The following is a 21,791-nucleotide window of genomic DNA, read 5'->3' on the forward strand; positions in this document are numbered from 1 at the left end:
TGTAAACGCTGTTGCACGGCTTCTGTAACATTTCAATGACTGGATGAAAACTGCAACATTTCATCAAACAGGTAATGTTCTACTGCGAATGTGACTGTGTGGCATCGACCTCACAAAATTTTAGTAGAATGAAAACAGTTAAATTTCCAGTACGTATCTGTAGTATTAATCATTTAAATATGCAAATCAATTGATTTGATTTGTTTATCTTTGTTTAATTATCACGATAGCGTACGTTTAATAAAATTAATTTCAACAATTGGAATTTACTAGTACACTATCTACTTTCGGTTTCGGTATTTAAAGTGTTAAACCTTCCTTGGGTTAACCCGTATGTATTTATAGAGTCAACCAATATGTATCCTGGACAAAATAAGCTCTTCGTCAGTATTACAGTTATTCTGTATTAACAGTTACTGAATTCCACCTGTGACAGGTACAGCGTGGTTTTACATGTGACGACTGAAACAAGGTAAATATGAGTTACGTCATTTTGATCGGAGGAACCGGTATTAGTTACAACGTCTAGAACAATGTTTCATTTCCGTTACCCCTATTATGTTTTATCAATAATGATATAGTCAACATAACGTACCTATGAACAATATATCGGTATCCCCTTGCTACTTTCAGTTTCAAAGGGGTATGTAAACACAGCTAGATATAAAGTAATTATGCAATCTTGGCTATGTTACACTGATCGCCGCTCTGAGGATCGAGTCATTTGTTTATGTTTTTGTGGCAGCCTAAAACAGTTTTCGGTCAGGTGGGCTTATGATATAGTGCGTCGTCCATCGTCCGTCTGTCATTCGGCCGGTGTAACGTTGAAAATGGACCCCCGTGGAAAATGGAACCCGGTTCCATTTTCAACGTTGAAAATGGAACCGGGATGCCGTGGAAAACTGACCCTCCTGTTGAAAATGGACCCCATCAGGTCTCTCTTTTCCACGTGTAGCCTGTTGAAAACGGAACCCGTTGAAAAGTGAGCCACATGTACATGTTTCTCTGAATAATAGCACTGTTATAAGATACAAGTCTGTATACAATTAAACAAGCATACAATTTTGATCGATATTGATTAACAATTCGATCTTTGGTGACCCATATAATGACCTTTGGTATATCTTCAAACTGTTGTATAATATGCATATAAAATGTATACAATATTGATCAATATCGGTAAAACATTTGACCTTTGACCTTTGGTGACCCATATTATGACCTTTGGTATAACTTATCACTGTTATCAGATATGCATATGACATGTAAACGATATCGATCGACATTGGTTGAAAACTTGACCTTTGACCTTTGGTGACCCATATAATGACCTTTGGTATATCTTCAAACTGTAATAGGATATGCATATAAAATGTACAAAATATTGATCAACATTTCACCTATGACCTTTGGTGACCCATATACTGACCTTTGGTATAACTTATCACTGTTATCAGATATGCATATGACATGCAAACGATATTGATCGACATTGGTTGATAATTTGACCTTTGACCTTTGGTGACCCATATAATAACCTTTGGTATATCTTCAAACGGTAATAGGATATGCATACAAAATGTATACAATATTGATCAACATTGATTAACAATTTGACATGTGACCTTTGGTGACCGGTATAATGACCTTTGCTATAAATTATGACTTATATAAGTTATGCATATATGTAACATGTACAAGATATTGATCGACATTGATTGACGATGTGACCTGTGACCTTTGATAACCTATATAATAGCCTTTGGTTTATCTTACAACTGTAATAAGATATGCATATAAAATGTATACGATATTGATCGATATTTACCATTGACCTTGGTTGACCCATATAATGACCTTTCGTATAAATTCAAACAATAATAAGATAATCATGTATATTATATTCATCGACATGAATAAACACTTTCTCCTATTAAGCGTTCGTTTTTTTGGTTTGTTCGTTGTTTTGTTTTGTTTAGGTTTTTTTTTTTTGGGGGGGGGGGGGGGGGGGGGGGTCGTAAACCGAGATCCGCTGTAACATTTGAATATGGAACCGGGGTCATTTTCAGCAAATGATATGCAAATGGGTCAGTATGTTGTGGTGTCCATTTTCAACGTTGAACATGGAACCGGTGTAATTTTCAGCAAATGATGTGGAAATGGGTCAGTATGTTGTGGGGTCCATTTTCAACGTTAAATATGGAACTGGGGTCATTTAAAAAAATGATATGGAAATGGGTCAGTATGTCGTGGTTCAATTTCCCTTCGGGCAGGTGAGCTAAAAACATTTAATACAATGGAAATATTGAAACATACTATCGATAGTATTTAGGTTTAAACGTTTAGGTGTGAATCAACATTGCATATAAAACAAAACACAAATAAGAAAGAAAGACTATCATCAGGTTATATAAAATTAAACATTGTATTTAATCACATCATTGACATCACTCTATATTTTTCTATATTAAGTCTTTCCTAATCAGAAAAAAATAATGTTAACTTTAAAAACTTTTAATTCAAACGGAGTACATTTAAATGGTAAAAGACTCTTAGAAGGTGTGAACTTTAAATTACTCCCTCTGTTCCAATAGTGTGGGGACTGATAATCCATCAACTTCGCTAGCCAAGGGTGTTCAATACGATACTCTCCTTTTCAGTGAAAAGGAGAGTATCGTATTGAACACCCTTGGCTAGCGAAGTTGATAATCCATATGCCGTCAAGAACAATATGATAATGATTGAATACAGTAAAACCCCACTTACTCGAACCCGGTTTACTCGAATACCCTCATTCGTCGAACATTTCCTTTCGTCCCGACAGAGTTCATACGTATTAAATATACCTCGAATTACTCGAATACTATGTATCCCCGAACCTCGATCAGGTCCACACGAATTCGAGTAAGTGGGGGTTTACTGTATATGAATGTGCATTATAGATACACTTTGCAACGGAAGCTTTCATAAACTTTTGCATCAAATAAATTTAAACTGTCATTATTGCTCAATAAGAAATAACCATTTCTCTTCTTTTTTTAGTCCAAGCACCAAAAACCATAAGAAATATATAATGGGCAATATCATAGATTTAGAAAATGAGACAATGCGTCAGCAGTGGCGTCATTGATAACTACAGTATACATTGTATACATATCTGGTTAATACGATATGAAGTCATCGTTACATTCATTAAGTATGGAAAATGATGTCATAGGTAAATATATATATACATTGTATAACATGGGACATATCAACATCGAATACTGTGTAGCATAATTATGCTATGTTAAATCACCAGGAAACAACAATGCTCAAGAACTGGCATTGTCATCTATGAAGATATGGCGACGGTTATCAGTAATTATGCACAATTTGAGACCTGATGTCATTGGTTACTACAAAGCATGCGAGACATGGTGTCAAAAGTAATAAAAATAAACTGTGCAGGAGTTCTGATAGATATACCCCATACCCCCACAAAGTGGTCTAGAGTGATATGTGGTCCTAAAATGGACCCCACAACATACTGACCCCTTTCCATATTATTTTTAAAAAGTAACCCCGGTTCCATATTCAACGTTGAAAATGGACCCTACAACAAACTGACAAATTTCCATATTTTTTTTTAAATTGACCCTGGTTCCATATTCAACGTTGAAAATGGACCCAGCGACATACTAACCCATTTCCATATCATTTGCTGAAAATGACCCCGGTTCCATATTCAACGTTGAAAATGGACCCCACGACATACTGACAAATTTCCATATTATTTACTGAAAATGACCCCGGTTCCATATTCAACGTTGAAAATGGACCCCACGACATACTGACCCATTTCAAGATATTTTTTTTTATTGGCGCAGTTCCATATTCAACGTTGAAAATGGACCCCACAATATACTGACTCATTTCCATATTATTTACTGAAAATGACCCCGGTTCCATATTCAACGTTGAAAATGGACCCCACGACATACTGACCCATTTCAAGATATTTTTTTTAATAGCGCAGTTCCATATTCAACGTTGAAAATGGACCCCACAATATACTGACTCATGTCCATATTATTTACTGGAAATGACACCGGTTCCATTTTCAACGTTGAAAATGGACCCCACGACTTACTGACCCATTTCAATATTTTTTTTTAAATGACCCCGGTTCCATATTCAACGTTGAAAATGGACCCCACAACATACTGACCAATTTCCATATTATTTACTGAAAATGACCCCGGTTACATATTCAACGTTGAAAATGGACCCCACGACATACTGACCAATTTCCATATTATTTACTGAAAATGACCCCGGTTCCATATTCAACGTTGAAAATGGACCCCACGACATACTGACCCATTTCAATATATTTTTTTTAAATGACGAAGTTCCATATTCAACGTTGAAAATGAACCCCACAATATACTGACCCATTTCCATATTATTTACTGAAAATGACCCCGGTTCCATATTCAACGTTGAAAATGGACCCCACGACATACTGACCCATTTCAAGATATTTTTTTTAATAGCGCAGTTCCATATTCAACGTTGAAAATGGACCCCACAATATACTGACTCATGTCCATATTATTTACTGGAAATGACACCGGTTCCATTTTCAACGTTGAAAATGGACCCCACGACTTACTGACCCATTTCAATATTTTTTTTTAAATGACCCCGGTTCCATATTCAACGTTGAAAATGGACCCCACAACATACTGACCAATTTCCATATTATTTACTGAAAATGACCCCGGTTACATATTCAACGTTGAAAATGGACCCCACGACATACTGACCAATTTCAATATATTTTTTTTAAATGACGAAGTTCCATATTCAACGTTGAAAATGGACCCCACAATATACTGACTCATTTCCATATTATTTACTGAAAATGACCCCGGTTCCATGTTCAACGTTGAAAATGGGCCCCACGACTTACTGACCCATTTCAATAATTTTTTTTAATGACCCCGGTTCCATATTCAACGTTGAAAATGGACTCCACAGCATACTGACCAATTTCCATATTATTTACTGAAAATGACCCCGGTTCCATATTCAACGTTGAAAATGGACCCCACAATATACTGACCCATTTCCATATCATTAGTTTAAAATGACCCCGGTTCCATATTCAACGTTTAAAATGGACCCCACGACATACTGACCAATGTCCATATTATTTACTGAAAATGACCCCGGTTACATATTCAACGTTGAAAATGGACCCCACGACATACTGACCAATTTCCATATTATTTACTGAAAATGACCCCGGTTACATATTCAACGTTGAAAATGGACCCCACGACATACTGACCCATTTCAATATATTTTTTTAAATGACGAAGTTCCATATTCAACGTTGAAAATGAACCCCACAATATACTGACCCATTTCCATATTATTTACTGAAAATGACCCCGGTTCCATATTCAACGTTGAAAATGGACCCCACGACATACTGACCCATTTCAAGATATTTTTTTTAATAGCGCAGTTCCATATTCAACGTTGAAAATGGACCCCACAATATACTGACTCATGTCCATATTATTTACTGGAAATGACACCGGTTCCATTTTCAACGTTGAAAATGGACCCCACGACTTACTGACCCATTTCAATATTTTTTTTTAAATGACCCCGGTTCCATATTCAACGTTGAAAATGGACCCCACAACATACTGACCAATTTCCATATTATTTACTGAAAATGACCCCGGTTACATATTCAACGTTGAAAATGGACCCCACGACATACTGACCAATTTCAATATATTTTTTTTAAATTACGAAGTTCCATATTCAACGTTGAAAATGGACCCCACAATATACTGACTCATTTCCATATTATTTACTGAAAATGACCCCGGTTCCATGTTCAACGTTGAAAATGGGCCCCACGACTTACTGACCTATTTCAATATTTTTTTTTAATGACCCCGGTTCCATATTCAACGTTGAAAATGGACTCCACAGCATAGTGACCAATTTCCATATTATTTACTGAAAATGACCCCGGTTCCATATTCAACGTTGAAAATGGACCCCACAATATACTGACCCATTTCCATATCATTAGTTTAAAATGACCCCGGTTCCATATTCAACGTTTAAAATGGACCCCACGACATACTGACCAATGTCCATATTATTTACTGAAAATGACCCCGGTTACATATTCAACGTTGAAAATGGACCCCACGACATACTGACCAATTTCCATATTATTTACTGAAAATGACCCCGGTTACATATTCAACGTAGAATATGGACCCCACGACATACTGACCCATTTCCATATCATAAGTTTAAAATTACCCCGGTTCCATATTCAACGTTGAAAATGGACCCCACGACATACTGACCAACTTCCATATTATTCACTGAAAATGACCCCGGTTCCATATTCAACGTTGAAAATGGACCCCACAATATACTGACTCATTTCCATATTATTTACTGAAAATGACCCCGGTTCCATGTTCAACGTTGAAAATGGACCCCACAGCATACTGACCAATTTCCATATTATTTACTGAAAATGACCCCGGTTCCATATTCAACGTTGAAAATGGACCCCACAATATACTGACCCATTTCCATATCATTAGTTTAAAATGACCCCGGTTCCATATTCAACGTTTAAAATGGACCCCACGACATACTGACCAACTTCAATATTATGTACTGAAAATGACCCCGGGTCCATATTCAACGTTGAAAATGGAACCAACGATATACTGACCCATTTCCATATCATTTTCTGAAAATTACCCCGGTTATTAAATTTTCAAAGTGACACCAGTTCCATATTCAAACGTTATAGTGGATCTTGGTTAATTAATAAATTACCAAAAACATAATTGGACAAATCTATGTCGATCAATATCGTATACATGTTTTATGTAGCTTATGACAGTTAATATTTATACAATATGTCATTATATGTGTCACCAAACTTCAAAGGTCAATGTCGATTAACATCGTATACGTAAGAGTATGCATATCAAATAACAGTTTGAAGTTTATACCAAAGGTCATTAAAATTGACACCAAAGGTCACAAGTCAGATTTTTTCAAAAATATGGACCAACGTCGTGAACATGCCATATGCGTATATAGTTGAAAGTTACACAAAAGGTCATTATATGGGTCACCAAAGATCATAGGTCAAAATGTTTATCAATGTCGATCTATATCGTTTTCTTGCTATGTGAATAATATTTAGCAGTGATAAGTTATACCAAAGGTCAAATTGTGTTTCAATGTTGATCAATATCATATACATTTCATATATATAACCTATTACAGATTGAATATATACCAAAGGTCATTATATGGCTCACCAAAGGTCAAAGGTTGAATTGTGTACCAATGTCGATCAATATCGTGAATATGTTAAGTGAATATCTTATAACAGTAATGAGTTATAGCAAAGGTCATTATATGGGTCACAATAGGTCACAGTTCCAATTGTTAATCAATGTCGATCAAAATCGTGTTCATGTTACATGAATATCTTGTACCAGTGTTCAGTTATTTCAAAGGTCATTTTATGGGTCACCAAAGGTCACAGGTCAAATTATTAATTAATGTGGACCAATGTCGTATACATTTCATATGCATAACTTACAACGGTGATGAGTTATACGAAAGGTCATTATCTGGGTCACCAAATGTCAAAGGTTGAATTGTGTACTAATGGCGATCAATATCGTGTACATGTTAAATGAATATCTTATAACAGTAATGAGTTATAGCAAAGGTCATTATATGGGTCACAAGAGGTCACAGGTCAAATTGTTAATCAATGTCGATCAAAATCGTGTTCATGTTACATGAATATCTTGTAACAGCGTTAAGTTATTTCAAAGATCATTTTATGGGTCACCAAGGGTCAAAGGTCAAATTATTAATCAATGTCGATCAATATCGTATACATCCCATATACATATTATATTTCAGTTTGAATATATACCAAAGGTCATTATATGGGTCACCAAAGGTCACAGGTCAAATTATTAATTTATGTGGACCAATGTCGTATACATTTCATACGCATAATTTATAACGGTGATGTGTTATACGAAAGGTCATTATCTGGGTCACCAAAGGTCAAAGGTTCAATTGTGTACCAATGGCGATCAATATCGTGTACATGTTAAATGAATATCTTATAACAGCGATGAGTTATAGCAAAGGTCATTATATGGGTCACAAGAGGTCAAAGATCAAATTGTTAATCAATGTCGATCAATATCGTATACATTCACTATGCATATCATAATTTAGTTTGAATATATACCAAAGGTCATTATATGGGTCACCAAAGGTCACAGGTCAAATTCTTAATTAATGTGGACCAATGTCGTATACATTTCATATGCATATCTTATAACGGTGATAAGTTATACGAAAGGTCATTATCTGGGTCACCAAAGGTCAAAGGTTAAATTGTTTATCAATGACGATCAATATCGTGTACGTGCCATATGAATATCTAAGAACAGTGATAAGTTTTACCAAAGGTCATTATATGGGTCACCAAAGGTCACAGGTAAAATTGCTAACTAATGTCGATCAATGTCGTATACATTTTATATGCATATTTTAAAACAGTGTAAAGTTATACGAAAGGTCATTATCAGGTTCAATTAAGGTCACGGGTCAAATTATCAATCAATGTCGATAAATGGTATACATGTATAGGGACATCTTATTTAAAGTAATGCTAATGGTCATTATCTGGGTCACCAGATGTCACGAGTTAAAGTGTTAATCAATGTACATAATTATTATATACATTTTATATGCACTTCTCATAACAGCCTAATGTGATATCAAAGGTCACCTAAGGTCACGGGCCATTTTATTTTACCATTGCCCTTCAATATCGTTTATACATTGTAGCATGTAAGCATATCTTATCGCAACGTCCATGACAATATAAACTAGTACCGAGATCCAATACTTGTATGTGGTTCTATATTCAACGAGGTCCATTTTCAACGGGTATGTAAAGAAAATTTAATATTTGGTTCCGTTTTCCACGGCATCCCGGTTCCATTTTCAACGTTGAAAATGGACCCGGGTTTCATTTTCCACGGGGGTCCATTTTCAACGTTACACCGGCATCAACATTTTCATTTTAACAATTTCTTCTCAATATCTAAGGGTCCCAGATACCTAAAACTAAGCATAGGTTCAATGCAATTCTTTGAGCTACATTGGAGGATAGGGGGCCGAATATGCTACTTAAAACTAGTGGTTTGTTTTTTTTTGGTTTTATTTATGTTGGTTTTTTGTTTTTGTTTTTTATTTTGTTTTTATTTTGATTATAATTGCTGCATAACATTGTTAATAATTTTAAGTAAAAGTTTAAGTATTTCATTTAAAGCTGTCAAACGAAGTGGTATATGTAGAATAGCAGTTATTATTTGATAAAGTCACATATTTATCGTCATAACAGACAGCCATTATCTTGTCGGTAAGCGTAATTGATAGATTACCACGTAACAGCAGTTACAAGGTAAACATGATAGACTCTTCAGGTGAGGCATATCACGGTCAATGCACTTTGGACGGATATATAAAACAAAAAAGATTCAACAAACAATAACAATCAATAACGCAAGTGTTTTCAGGCCTTCCTAAATATATTTACGTGTCTGTACTGTCGTTATTACTAATTGGCAGAATATATATATATATATATTACCTTTGATGTGTCACAATTTTTTAGTTTATTTACCAATACCATTGATACTTAGTGCATTATTATTGCTAAACAAATACTGCTTAAGACTTTCGTTATTATTTATTATTACTGGATAAAGTTATTATTACACATGTAACTATAATCAATAGATTGGGTATTTTATATATATATATGTATATATCTACAATTATTATTAATATGTCACCAGTTAATCGTCATAATTGAAAAAAAAATCTACTATTCTATCGATTACTACAATTGATACATCTTGCATTATCAAGTAACTTTATACTGATCAATAAAAGCATGGCTTCTGCCCACTTCGTAACTCAAATAAAAACTCAAACACGCAGATATACATTTCCTGTACTGTCCCGTCTGGCTATTAATCAATAAAACAATTTCCTACTTCTGCCGTGTTTCTAACTGCCATGAACTATAAGCGTTTGTATCAATACATATTAAAGCTGATTAAGCTAATCTATAAAACCGACATCGGCATACTTATAGTACGTACATGTACGCCTCGAGGTATACAGAGTATACTACATTGTTGTACCTGAATTATAGCTTTGTAGTGTTTGATTTCATTTATCAGGGTGACTTGGTATACACACGTGTATATGTCATTGATGATGGCGGATTTATTCAAGGTAGGTGATATTATAGCCCTGGTAGTATTCGTTGATGGTATATGCACAAATTGTATAACCCCGGATAATAAACTCTCTGATTGATATATATTTATAGTACAATTACACAAGTAAACCCCAAAATAGTATATATATACCCCTGTTAGCATAACACTGACAAGAGCCCACTGTTACAGGTAGGAATACCATATTTTTTTCAAAGCTCTTGTTTGCAGATTATATATGATATGTACCAGCTAACAGTAAGAATGTCGAATGTGATTACTTGAAAAACATATGTCTCAAATACATTATTTCTATTTATAGAATGCGTTTAAAGGGAATAGGAAACACAAGAACAATACATGTATTCCACAGGTATGTTTATCAATCTAAGAATGAGATTAAACACTGACAATACGTAGGTATATATTAAAAGACGGTCTGTATTGAATAAACGTATGGATAAACGATACCATTCGACTACAGGCTGTATCCATTAATTCTTCAACGTGATAGTCTTACTGATTTAGATGATTCAAAGTTCAAATATAAATCAGTTCCGATTAGAATGTTTGTATTCTCATAACACCAATAAAAGTTAATTAAGGACTTTTGATACTTGATAAAATGGTAATCAAAAGTCATAAAGATAATTTTGTAGTGTGATATGATGTCACAACAATTGTACAAGAGCTCAATATCTTAGAGTAAGTTGCTGCAGCACAATTTTACAATTTGTAATGGTTTCTTGTGTAGGAATGTGTATGGTTTACGTTTAAGTTATGTGATGCATGTGCTTTACTTTCAGGGCATACCGAACGTTGGAAATACGTGTTATATCAACTCCGTAATCCAGGTAAATTGTAACACAGCAAGTACACATTAACTAAACCGGAATTCAAATTTAAAATCAGTAATTGTGAACGTGTACTGATATTATGGTATATCAATGATCTTCGTATTTATTTCCTGTCCTTTGACTTTATTTTATCATCAGGTTTTAAAGTGGACTCCTGGTTTCCAGTCGAGACTTGACACATGCCAAAAAGAGGTATCTGTAAATTATGATCTCAATCAAAATAGACAGAAATTCATCGAAATAAAAAAACCTAAAAGTCAATAATCCAAAAATATACATATTTCGAGTATAAAATGATTTTGATATATTGAAAAGTTGTGTGTTAAAGTAATAATGATAATTGTGTGTTTGATGATTCAGAGCCAGTTAGCCCTGGATGTAGAAAAAATAATGAACGTTACTGATAAAAGAAAACTGCGGTCTATATTAAAATCTCTTGGGACATCAATCGGGTTAGTATTTTCTATTTTTAGAAATATAATTTTTTTGTTTTTTTTTGTTTTTGTTTAGGTGCATAGCATTATATGTTGATATTGGATGTTAGTTATATTTATATTCTAGTTGTATGTACACAATACACATTTCCATGTACATTTACTTATTATATACTCGTAACAATTAATTCATAATGAAACAAGATGCTGATTTAGTTCAAAGTGCTGTTTGACGTATAATCTTGTTAATGTTATGTATGTATTTGATTTTCAATTCAGTCGGAATACGCTTACGTCCGGGAACCAAGAGGACTGTTTTGAATTGTATAATGCACTCACAGAAAATCTCCACTCAAGCGACGACAGTAAGTCACTTTAATGTAAATTCTCCAATCACACGACAAGAATAAGTCACTTTAATAAAAAAAAATCCGCTCAATGAACGAGAGTAAGTCACTTAAGTACGAAATCTCCAATCACACGACGAGAATTAGTCACTTTAATACAAAACCTCCAATCAAGCGACGACTGTATGTCACTTAAATACCAAATTTACAATCACACGACGAGAATAAGTCACTTAAATTCGAAATCACTAATCATGCGACGAGATTAAGTCAATTAATTACAAAATCTCCGATCAAGCGACGACAGTTAGTCACTTTAAAATGTTGTATTGATATAATAATGTTTAATGTTTTTGATGCGTTTTGCTATGTAATTGCACTGTACTACCATATGACAAAAAATAAAACTGCAAATTCAATTTATTTACATCTGAAATAGCATTTGTAAAGATAAAAATGATCATCATATAAATAACCTTTATTGAAAAAACGTTGGAAGTACTGAAAGTATAAACCATAGCTTAACAACTCTTCACAAATCTTAGGTTTGTGTTCATATTAAAATGCTAATATTTAAAGCTAAACTGTCTCAGATAAGGAAATATTTCTTTGACTTATCATATTCTTATTATACCTTTATGTCAATATATAGAACAATGAAATTCTTCAGGTTAATAAAATTGTTTTGGATCATGTTATGTTGGATCAAGATCCTGCAATGCTCCTTTCCTATTACCTCTGTTATGTATTATAAGGCTACAGGCCATTTCCCATTAAACGAAGTAAAAGGGACATATATTCTGTCCGACAGAATGTCCGGCGAAGCTGTTTGAGGGCAGTTTCCTGATGACTTTCTCCTACGAATCATGCGGACATGTAAGTATATTATACTAATATTAACATCACTGGTAACATATATGTCGACTGTATACTGGAGTGATATAAATAACTAACAAAATGCAATATAATCTTTAATGAAATATATATGTATTGATTTCGATGAAAACCAAATCTAAAGGATTTATATGGCATATTTTTGGTTGAGACAGATAGGACATCTGTAATAATTTGATCTTCGTCTGCATACAAAAATAATTAGGCTTATTCATCAACCGGTTTAACCCTACCTACCGGTTTTCCTAAAGACGAAATACTGTTCAACAATTCTTCAGTATTGAAATCTTTCACAATCCTATCTGTACTGAGGATGCGGATCTTTTTTGTTTATATCGGTTTCCTTTACCTTACTTGAATCTTAATCAACATTTTGTTTATTCTTATCTTGATTAGTTGTTCGACTAATTTACGTTAGCTTCTTACTAACGTTCTTCGTATAATTCAGTCGGGACTGCAGTCATATTGGTGTAATGCTTACTCCAGAAATGAAATTAATGATATGTGGATTTTGAAAAACTCCAAAGATCTTTTGATTTATCCTGAACATCCGCCACTAAATATCGTTTTTACTCTTTACAATATCCTTCCCCGTTCCAAACTTAGGAACGCCTACGTTCTCTTTTAACTAGAGCTTTCTTGTCCAAGTAAGACGAACGGCGTTATACGTACTTAGTTGTGTACAAAAGCATATATCCTCACATATCGTAGAAAATACAGCAAAGATGAAATCGTGTCGATGATCGATTTCCTTACCAACAACATCATGAGTTTGGTTGATCAGGTCCAATGACAGACTCTTTCACCCTTACCCTGACCGATTTTATCCATTTTGCAAAAGCTTTGTTAACTTTAGAGTGCTAAATCGTCGATATAAACGAACCAAATGAGACCAGTCCTTGGGTACACGGCCCTATATAGTCCGAGAATAGTAGGACTTAAAAAGAACATTCTTGAGTACCTCCTTCAATACGAGGCTCACAACATATCAATCATCCCTCGTATGTTATACCCTGTATAACATGAAATCATGATCAACACAGATGTCTACACGAGCCAAATGTCTCCATATTTAATCACAAAGTAACTAACAGGGACAGCGTATACGTAAACTGTGTGATAAACGTTGGTACTTTCCAATTCTAGTTCGCTGCATCCCCTTACCTACGATGTATATCTGTCTCATTTTGATTAATACCATTTTTTTATCAATCAATATGATCTCACCTTGAAACATTCTAATTCCGTTCATGATATAAAGTCAAACGTGTTAGATGATTGTTGATATACCCAGCTAATTTTTGTTTGAGATTGTGGCTTAAACCGTAATTGACCTGGAATATTGTTGTCGATACAAAGGACGCAAAATCTTTTGGAGCACCTGGTCCTATTCGACTACTACTGTTTCAACAGTGGCCATGCAGCTTTATGTTTTTGTTGATATTTTTGTTTATATTTTAGCCTCGTTTATTGATGCTCAGTTTGAATTATGGTTTCGTTATCATGTCAGTAATCTTTGTTGTTTTCAAATAACAAAATAACTACTCAAATGATATTAAGCATCAAATAGAAATTCTAAATTTTGACTTTTTTTTAAAGATTGAAAGACAACTACAAACATTTACAAGTTTGTCATTGCCCATTATGGATACGAGGGAGGCAGAGAAAGGGAATGATGACTACGGAATGAAAAAAATGGATTTCGCGGAAGAAAAGCAAGAGGTGATAGAGAAAGGCGAGGAAGAAAAAATTAAAGAAAGGAAAGGGAAAATAGAAGACGAAGGAAAAGTGCATGAATTAGTCAAGGGAGTAGTGGGTAAGGAAGGAGGGGGAAAAGTAAAGAATTTGACAGTGTTTAAGGAGGAGAATGCAGAAAATGAAAAAATGGTAATAAAGAAAGGGAAAGTAGATCAGGAGAAAGGAAATGTAGGGAAGGAGAAAACAGAATTGGTGAAAGTTACGAAAGTGAAAGTAGATAATGGGGAAGACGCCAATAAAGATGTAGAGCGGGGACGAGAAAAATGCGGACAAACTAAAGAAGGAAAAGGTAGAGAAAGTGGAGGAAGACATTCGGAAAAATATGAAAGGTGTCGCAGAAAAGGAGAAAGACGAAGAAAAAAGAAAGGAAATAAAAGAAGAAAAGGAGGTGACAGATGCGAGGAAGGTGAAACAATCGTTTGTAGACAAAGAGGAGAATAAGGATACTCGGGAAGAGAATAGATTGGAAGAAGGGCTGAAGATGAACGAATATGAGGAAGTAAAAAAAGAAGATAAGAAGGAAAAGAGAAGTGGTGATGGTAGTGAAGAATCAGATAACGTAAAGATAATGGAGGTAGTGAAGGAGGAGGAAATGAAACAGATGAGGAGAAAGACGTCGTAAGAGGTAATAACGACGAAGAAGTGAACGAAGTTGAAAAAGAAGCGTCGAAGGAAACAAAGACAAAGACAGTAAGCAAAGAGAAGATAAATGAAATGAAGGGACGCGAGAATGATACAAAAGAAGACAACAAAAGAAAAGAAGAAAATAAGGACGAACATTTGAATACTTTTCTCAAACTACTGACAATGCCAATGGTACAAAAGGCAGCAACCAGCGAGAACGGCATTGAGAATGGGCTTGAAAGGTTAATTGCTAACGAATGGTACAAAGAGCAAACACTTCAATGTAGGATGTGCAATCAGATGACTGACTTAGGATTGGAAGACAATAGTAAGTCAATTGTTTAATATCTTGTTATTCATATATTACTATAGATATATACCTTATACGTTCTTTAGGATCGTATTATCGACGGAATGGCCTATGTATGTGAATGTAGGGATCAAATGAGTCTGCTGTGCTGTAACAGGGAGCAAGTGTGACTCCTATATTTGACTATGTGACAATTGGGAGCAAGTGGACCCCTCTGTTTGACTATATAGCAATATGAATAAAATGCAGCGCCTATGTTGGACTATTATTTGATATGAAGGATAATGTGTGACACCTGGGTTGATATATGTGACGATAGGGAACAATGAATGTAACTCTTTCGTTGACCTATGTGACAACATGAACCAAATGTGACGCGTCTGTTTGACTATTCGAAAATAGGAAATATAAAACTTCTATTAGACTATATGGCTACTCGGTGTCAATCGATGGATGAGATAGAGTCCGTCTGTTAAAACAAAAGTGGCTGTGCAATGTTACGGAAACGTATTTCAGGATTGTATTCATATATTTCAGTCAACGGAGAAACTACGAAACGGATCATAATAGCTGACCCGCCTCCTGTATTAGTACTGCAGCTAAACAGAGTTCGACAGGTATAGTACACGTTCATTACATACTGGTTCAGATGTAATATTTCGCCATGCCTCGTGAGAAGGTGATAGTATCAATATAATAACACAATATTTCTCACTACTGACCACATATCAGCTGCCATCCAGTATTTGCTTACTTGTCCTCGACTAGTTGACAATTGGTTGTTTTATGCCATCATCTTTTTTACTCTCTAAGAATTTGTATAGCAATTTTCTTTTTAATGGCCAGGTTACTACAAGGAATAATATGGTTAAACTAGAGAAGATTTCGGACCTTGTCAGCTACCCTGAGACGCTAGACATATCCCCTTATTCGTCCAAGTTTTGTACTGTAAGTAATCATAGTTACTGCAGGGATTTGTCAATCTTTGAAATGAAAATATGCAGTGTATGTTTGCAACAAATAATATGAAAACGTCATGCTTCACACCAGAAGCTAGTGCAATTTTTACCTTAAAAACAAGTTTAAATCTCGAAAGGAATTTAGAAATTCCCATATGTAGTTTGAACTATTTGTTTATAAAGTGGCTTATGGGGACAGGGCACATACATTTGTACCTTACCTAAAATATCCAGCGTACATCAACAAAGTACCTGAAAATAGTGTGGAGTGATGGACATTTTTAAAGTATAACAATACCATGTCCCAAAAAAACAATATTATGCAAATATGGACTATTCTTACAAATGATTTTCTGGTTTCGACCATGTTAAAGATCTTTCAACAGCCAGGGTCATATAAGGACGGGTGGCAAAGAGATCCAGAGTAAGAAAACAAATAACAGAAATACAGAGTAGTGACAAAAGAGTGTTAGGTATAGGTAAGAACATTTGGTTATTTTATTGGGGATGATTCCATGATGTCATTCATATCATTCCTTTACTTTGTGTATACAACTGATTTGTTTATTGTTTGTTGTAGGGAAAGATCAATGTTCATTACCAGTTGTATGCTGTGATAGTACACATAGGCACATTGGGAAAGGGTCACTACATATCATACATTAAGGTGCCAGTCGACGGAAGTCTGCCATCAGACAGATTATGTTCAAGTACGCATAGACCGGATGTAGAACGATTGCTAGATCAGTGCGAAAAAGATCGTGATCTTCAAACTAGTTATATCAAGATGTCTCAAGAACAGAACATTTTTCTTCCAAATGAACCAGCCTCGTCATCAACATCAGACAAGTGGTTTAAATTCAACGACAAGAAAGTGACGGAATGTAAACATCCCCCTTACGGAGATAATTCTCTGAGGGACGCATATATGCTATTCTACTGTGAAGTCTCATTGTAACGTCCGTCACAATTACAGCGTCATTGAACCAAAACTGATCCGGAGAAAACACAAAAACATAAACAGTCAATAGTACTATATTTATTTGAAATCACTGCTACATCATATGTATTGTATACCACAATGTACATGGGAACTACTACTACTACTACTACTACTACTACCACCACCACCATCACCACAACTACCTACTACTACTACTACTACAATACTACTACTACTACTACTACTACTACTACTACTACTACGACTACCTACTACTACTACAATACAATACTACTACTACTACTACTACTACTACTACTACTACTACGGAAAAAAATTGCTCTAGACGCTACGCACTTTTTTATTTAAACTAGATTAATTAAAATAGAAATCGCCATGGCACATATCAAACCGTCTTCTAAATTGCTTAATCATGACACATGAATAGCAGTGTGATCATCAAAGTAATTTGGTTGCTCGTGTTTTCGGATACTATAATTCTGATTTGGCATCAGTCACCTAATTTATCGATTAAATAATAAACTTACAATGATAATTACGTATACGTATGTACATTCGATGCACATTTATTGTACTAATGATTCATATATAACATCAATTTACACAGGAATTTTCTTTACAATATAAAAGAAATAATGAAAATACTATTACTGGGGAACAATATTGAATAACTATTAAAAACACCAGAGATATTAGGAACTTGAAAGATAAATACATTAGAATCATGCACCTTTAATATTCCCGTCTAAATTGGTTGTTCATAGGAGACGACTAGAAAACTCGATGCTTGAAATATTTTCACAATTTTCAAAACTTGATTTGAAAAATAAACGAATAAAAAATAATAATAATAAAACAATGTTAATTGCATTTTCAAATGAATTAAAACGTGACAATCAGATTAAGAAAAGAATGCATAAAAAACATTTTAATGATTTAAACATTCTAGTTATTATTCCGATGTGAAGACATCGAATCAACGTGACGATTAACCTTCGGCAAATATATGTGATAAAATAATACATGGAATAATATATAATGTTAATGGTCTTATGTTTATGGATTTTCGTGGACTGTCTTTACTGATATCGTAGTAGGTTGTCTCTTCGAACGCGGATAATTCAATATACATTAAGACATTAACCCTGACAACGTCTTTGTGATCATGTCGTACAATAATGGAATATCATTTATCGGATTTTTTAAATTTATTTTCATAGATCTATGCAACAAAATACTAATATTCAACGCATTTGCTTGACTATACTTATATCATTTTCCTGATACTTACACTTTTGCAACAGATCTTATTAATCGTAGTAAAACCTGTGAATTTTCATAACTTAATAGTGTAGTTTGATTTTTGTGAAACAATTAAAACCTGAAATCCGAATTAGGTCTATGTTGGTGAATATTACTAGGGTACATGAAAGCGACTATAACTAAAGGTTTCATACTCACGAAACGATGATTTTTGTTCTGTAAATGCTTAGACCAATAAAATAGCAATACAGTAGTCATTATCGTAAATATCATTGTAGAAGATGCATGTTTTACAATTTAAACAATGTTCACGAGAAGCCCACTTTACGTCGCGAGTTTGTCTTTAAAGGTATTTTTTTTTTGAAAATCTATATTGGCATCACTTTCAACAACATTATGAGCATTAATTGTTTTCAAAGGGACGATGACAACTGTACAATATCAAATTATTATCGGCTCATCTTCAGGAACTTCCGAGTCTACACAAAAATTAAGTGTAAGGGAATTTAGCATTAACCTTCATTTATACACAATTTATAGCCAATGTTTAGATATTATATTACACATTAAAATAAATACTGAAAATTTAATCAAATTAAAGTGTTATTTAACCAGATATGATTGAACCACTTTTATTTGCATTGACAAGGTTTGGGAAAACTGAGTAAGTTAATGTTCCTATTCTACCGCATGTGTAGAAATTTATTTGGAATATTTTACATAAAATGTGCAAAACGAGAAAACATGTTCACTGATAAATTACGGCGCAGCTGCAGAACGGTTAACAGCGAACTACGTAAAAACAAGACTCACAATCACTGACCTCCGGCTTCATTGGGCTAGTTTCTCTGACGACCTATGAAAAGCATAAAGATAGTTCTGAATCGAGTGTCACAGTAGCAAAAGATTATCAGGGTAACAGGTGGTAGAACGGCCAAACAGAAAGTGTCTGCCACATTCAGGTAGCTGACGAGAAAATTGATGTCTGCAAATTCCATGCCGATATTTACCTGGGCATACGTAAGGAGAACGATGAGGAGAGAAGTACAGCCCACAAGGGCTAAACCACAGAACGCAAACATGCACACTGATATGGCACGAATGACTTCCTTGTGTTGGTAAGCCTCTACAGAATCCGACTGGCTGACGCGCTTAATTATGTACAGCCGAATAGACAGGAGGATACCGACAGTTAACATGGTGACGAGAGGGAAAGCATGTGTGACGACAAAAAGTCCAAGATACACATCTCTCTGGTAATACTCGACATTAATCACTGTGTCGGAAGGAAATGGTATGCAGCACTCTCGTTCCTTATTTTCGTCTAATTTGGACACCCAGTCGATTTGTATAAAACGAAATAATTGCATAGCCGGTATGTATAAACAAACACCAGCTACACAGGTCAACAAACAGAACCAGACAGTCTTTCGGGAGGTCATCAGGACTTTTTCCTTCTTTGGAATGAACATCATAATCAATCCTTGTACAGCTAGGCCAACTTTCAGCAAGCCAATTATAATGTTCATAGCAGCTGGGGTATCAATATTTACTCTTGCAAAGACTTCGCACCACTTGAACTCCATGTAATCTGTATATAAAGCGTCGTTACCCAGAAACTTAATGCTGAAAGGGATGCGAACAGCAAGACAAAGTGTCGTCATGACCATGATGCAGGAAACAAGTTTCTGAACGCCAATATAATCCTTCTGGCGTCGAAATAGGATGATCATAATGATCGTGATTATCATGGAGAGAGCAGAAATGACCGGAAGTACAAAGACCATCCATTTGGCAGCTACTACCGGTATGGTGATATTCAAACGCATTAAGAAAAAGTCAATATCCATGGGTGGATTAGCCATATTGGAATTTGTGTGAGAGCTAAGTATCCCTCTGTGACACGGTCAGGATATATGGGGTGTATATATACTAGTCGAAATAATGTGATGTAATTTTATACGTGCGACTGATTGGCTGTAGTTAGAATAACGTAATCATCTCGTGTTCTTTCACGCACTTCTCTATTTACCAATTTGAAGCTTTCAAGCGTTATGGTTGATTGTGGGTGTATCATCTGGCTATGTCAGTGTCGCCATCACCTGTATATTGGTGTCATGTATTAATTTAAATCATTGGAACTGTCGTTCTTAATCAAACCTTTGGCAGTGGGCTGTATCCTAGTCTGACTTTCCGGAGTGCTTTTGTTTTGAATACATGGTATATATTTGCACATTTTTGCATGACTGTAGTGGTTTCCTGGATACATTCAGTGATGAATAGATTAAAATGAAACTACCGTGGAAAATGATGACGATATGAGCAAATAAGAAAAACATTATTATATTTATATTTTGTTCCGTGATAGTAAATGACTTTCCCTTCATATAAGAAATCCGAAAATAAAGATCAAATCATAATTCACACTTAAAATGTTAAAAAAGATACACATACAATGAGAAAGTTGAAAATTGTAACTGCATAAACTCAGGTGTTCCGCCTTTTGCTTCATCTCGTCATGCCAACCTGTTAACTATCAATAAAACCATCAGGTATGCCATCGTTCACCGTTTATACGTCTAATATCAAACTACACGACTAATGAAAAGGACTGTATACTAAACCTTCTAAGTTATAAATAAAGTTAATCCTTTGCAATGGTAGGAACACGCGGCAAACAGCTGATATCATGGAATGTAGAAACCACAAGAGGTGAACGGCTGATATAAAGGAATGTAGGAAACACACGAGGAGAGCGGCTGATATCACGGCGTGTAGGAACAACACGAGGTGAGCGGCTGATATAACGCAATGTAGGAACCACACGAAGAGAGCGGCTGACATCACTGAATGTATGAACTACACGAGGAGAGCGGCTGACATCACTGAATGTAGGAACCACACGTGTTGAGCGGCTGACATCACTGAATGTCGGAACTACACGAGGAGAGCGGCTGACATCACTGAATGTAAGAACCACACGAGGAGAGTGGCTGATATAA

At 34.9% G+C, this 21,791-nt stretch overlaps 1 protein-coding gene across 1 annotated transcript; it reads left to right on the plus strand.

Moving 5' to 3' along the window:
* The first annotated feature begins 357 nt into the window (after window positions 1–357).
* Window positions 358–19,405, plus strand: LOC117327649 (ubiquitin carboxyl-terminal hydrolase 35-like). The gene is made up of 12 exons (XM_033884720.1): window positions 358–472; window positions 10,341–10,395; window positions 10,702–10,752; window positions 11,186–11,233; window positions 11,375–11,428; window positions 11,597–11,688; window positions 11,950–12,035; window positions 12,829–12,893; window positions 14,511–15,621; window positions 16,141–16,220; window positions 16,450–16,551; window positions 17,143–19,405. The coding sequence occupies exons 2-9, from the start codon at window positions 10,366–10,368 to the stop codon at window positions 15,108–15,110; spliced, it is 1,026 nt and encodes a 341-aa protein (XP_033740611.1). The 5' UTR covers window positions 358–472; window positions 10,341–10,365; the 3' UTR covers window positions 15,111–15,621; window positions 16,141–16,220; window positions 16,450–16,551; window positions 17,143–19,405.
* Window positions 19,406–21,791: the final 2,386 nt, after the last annotated feature.

This window comes from Pecten maximus, chromosome 5, assembly GCF_902652985.1.
Source record: "Pecten maximus chromosome 5, xPecMax1.1, whole genome shotgun sequence".
NCBI classification, from domain to species: Eukaryota; Metazoa; Mollusca; class Bivalvia; order Pectinida; family Pectinidae; genus Pecten; species Pecten maximus.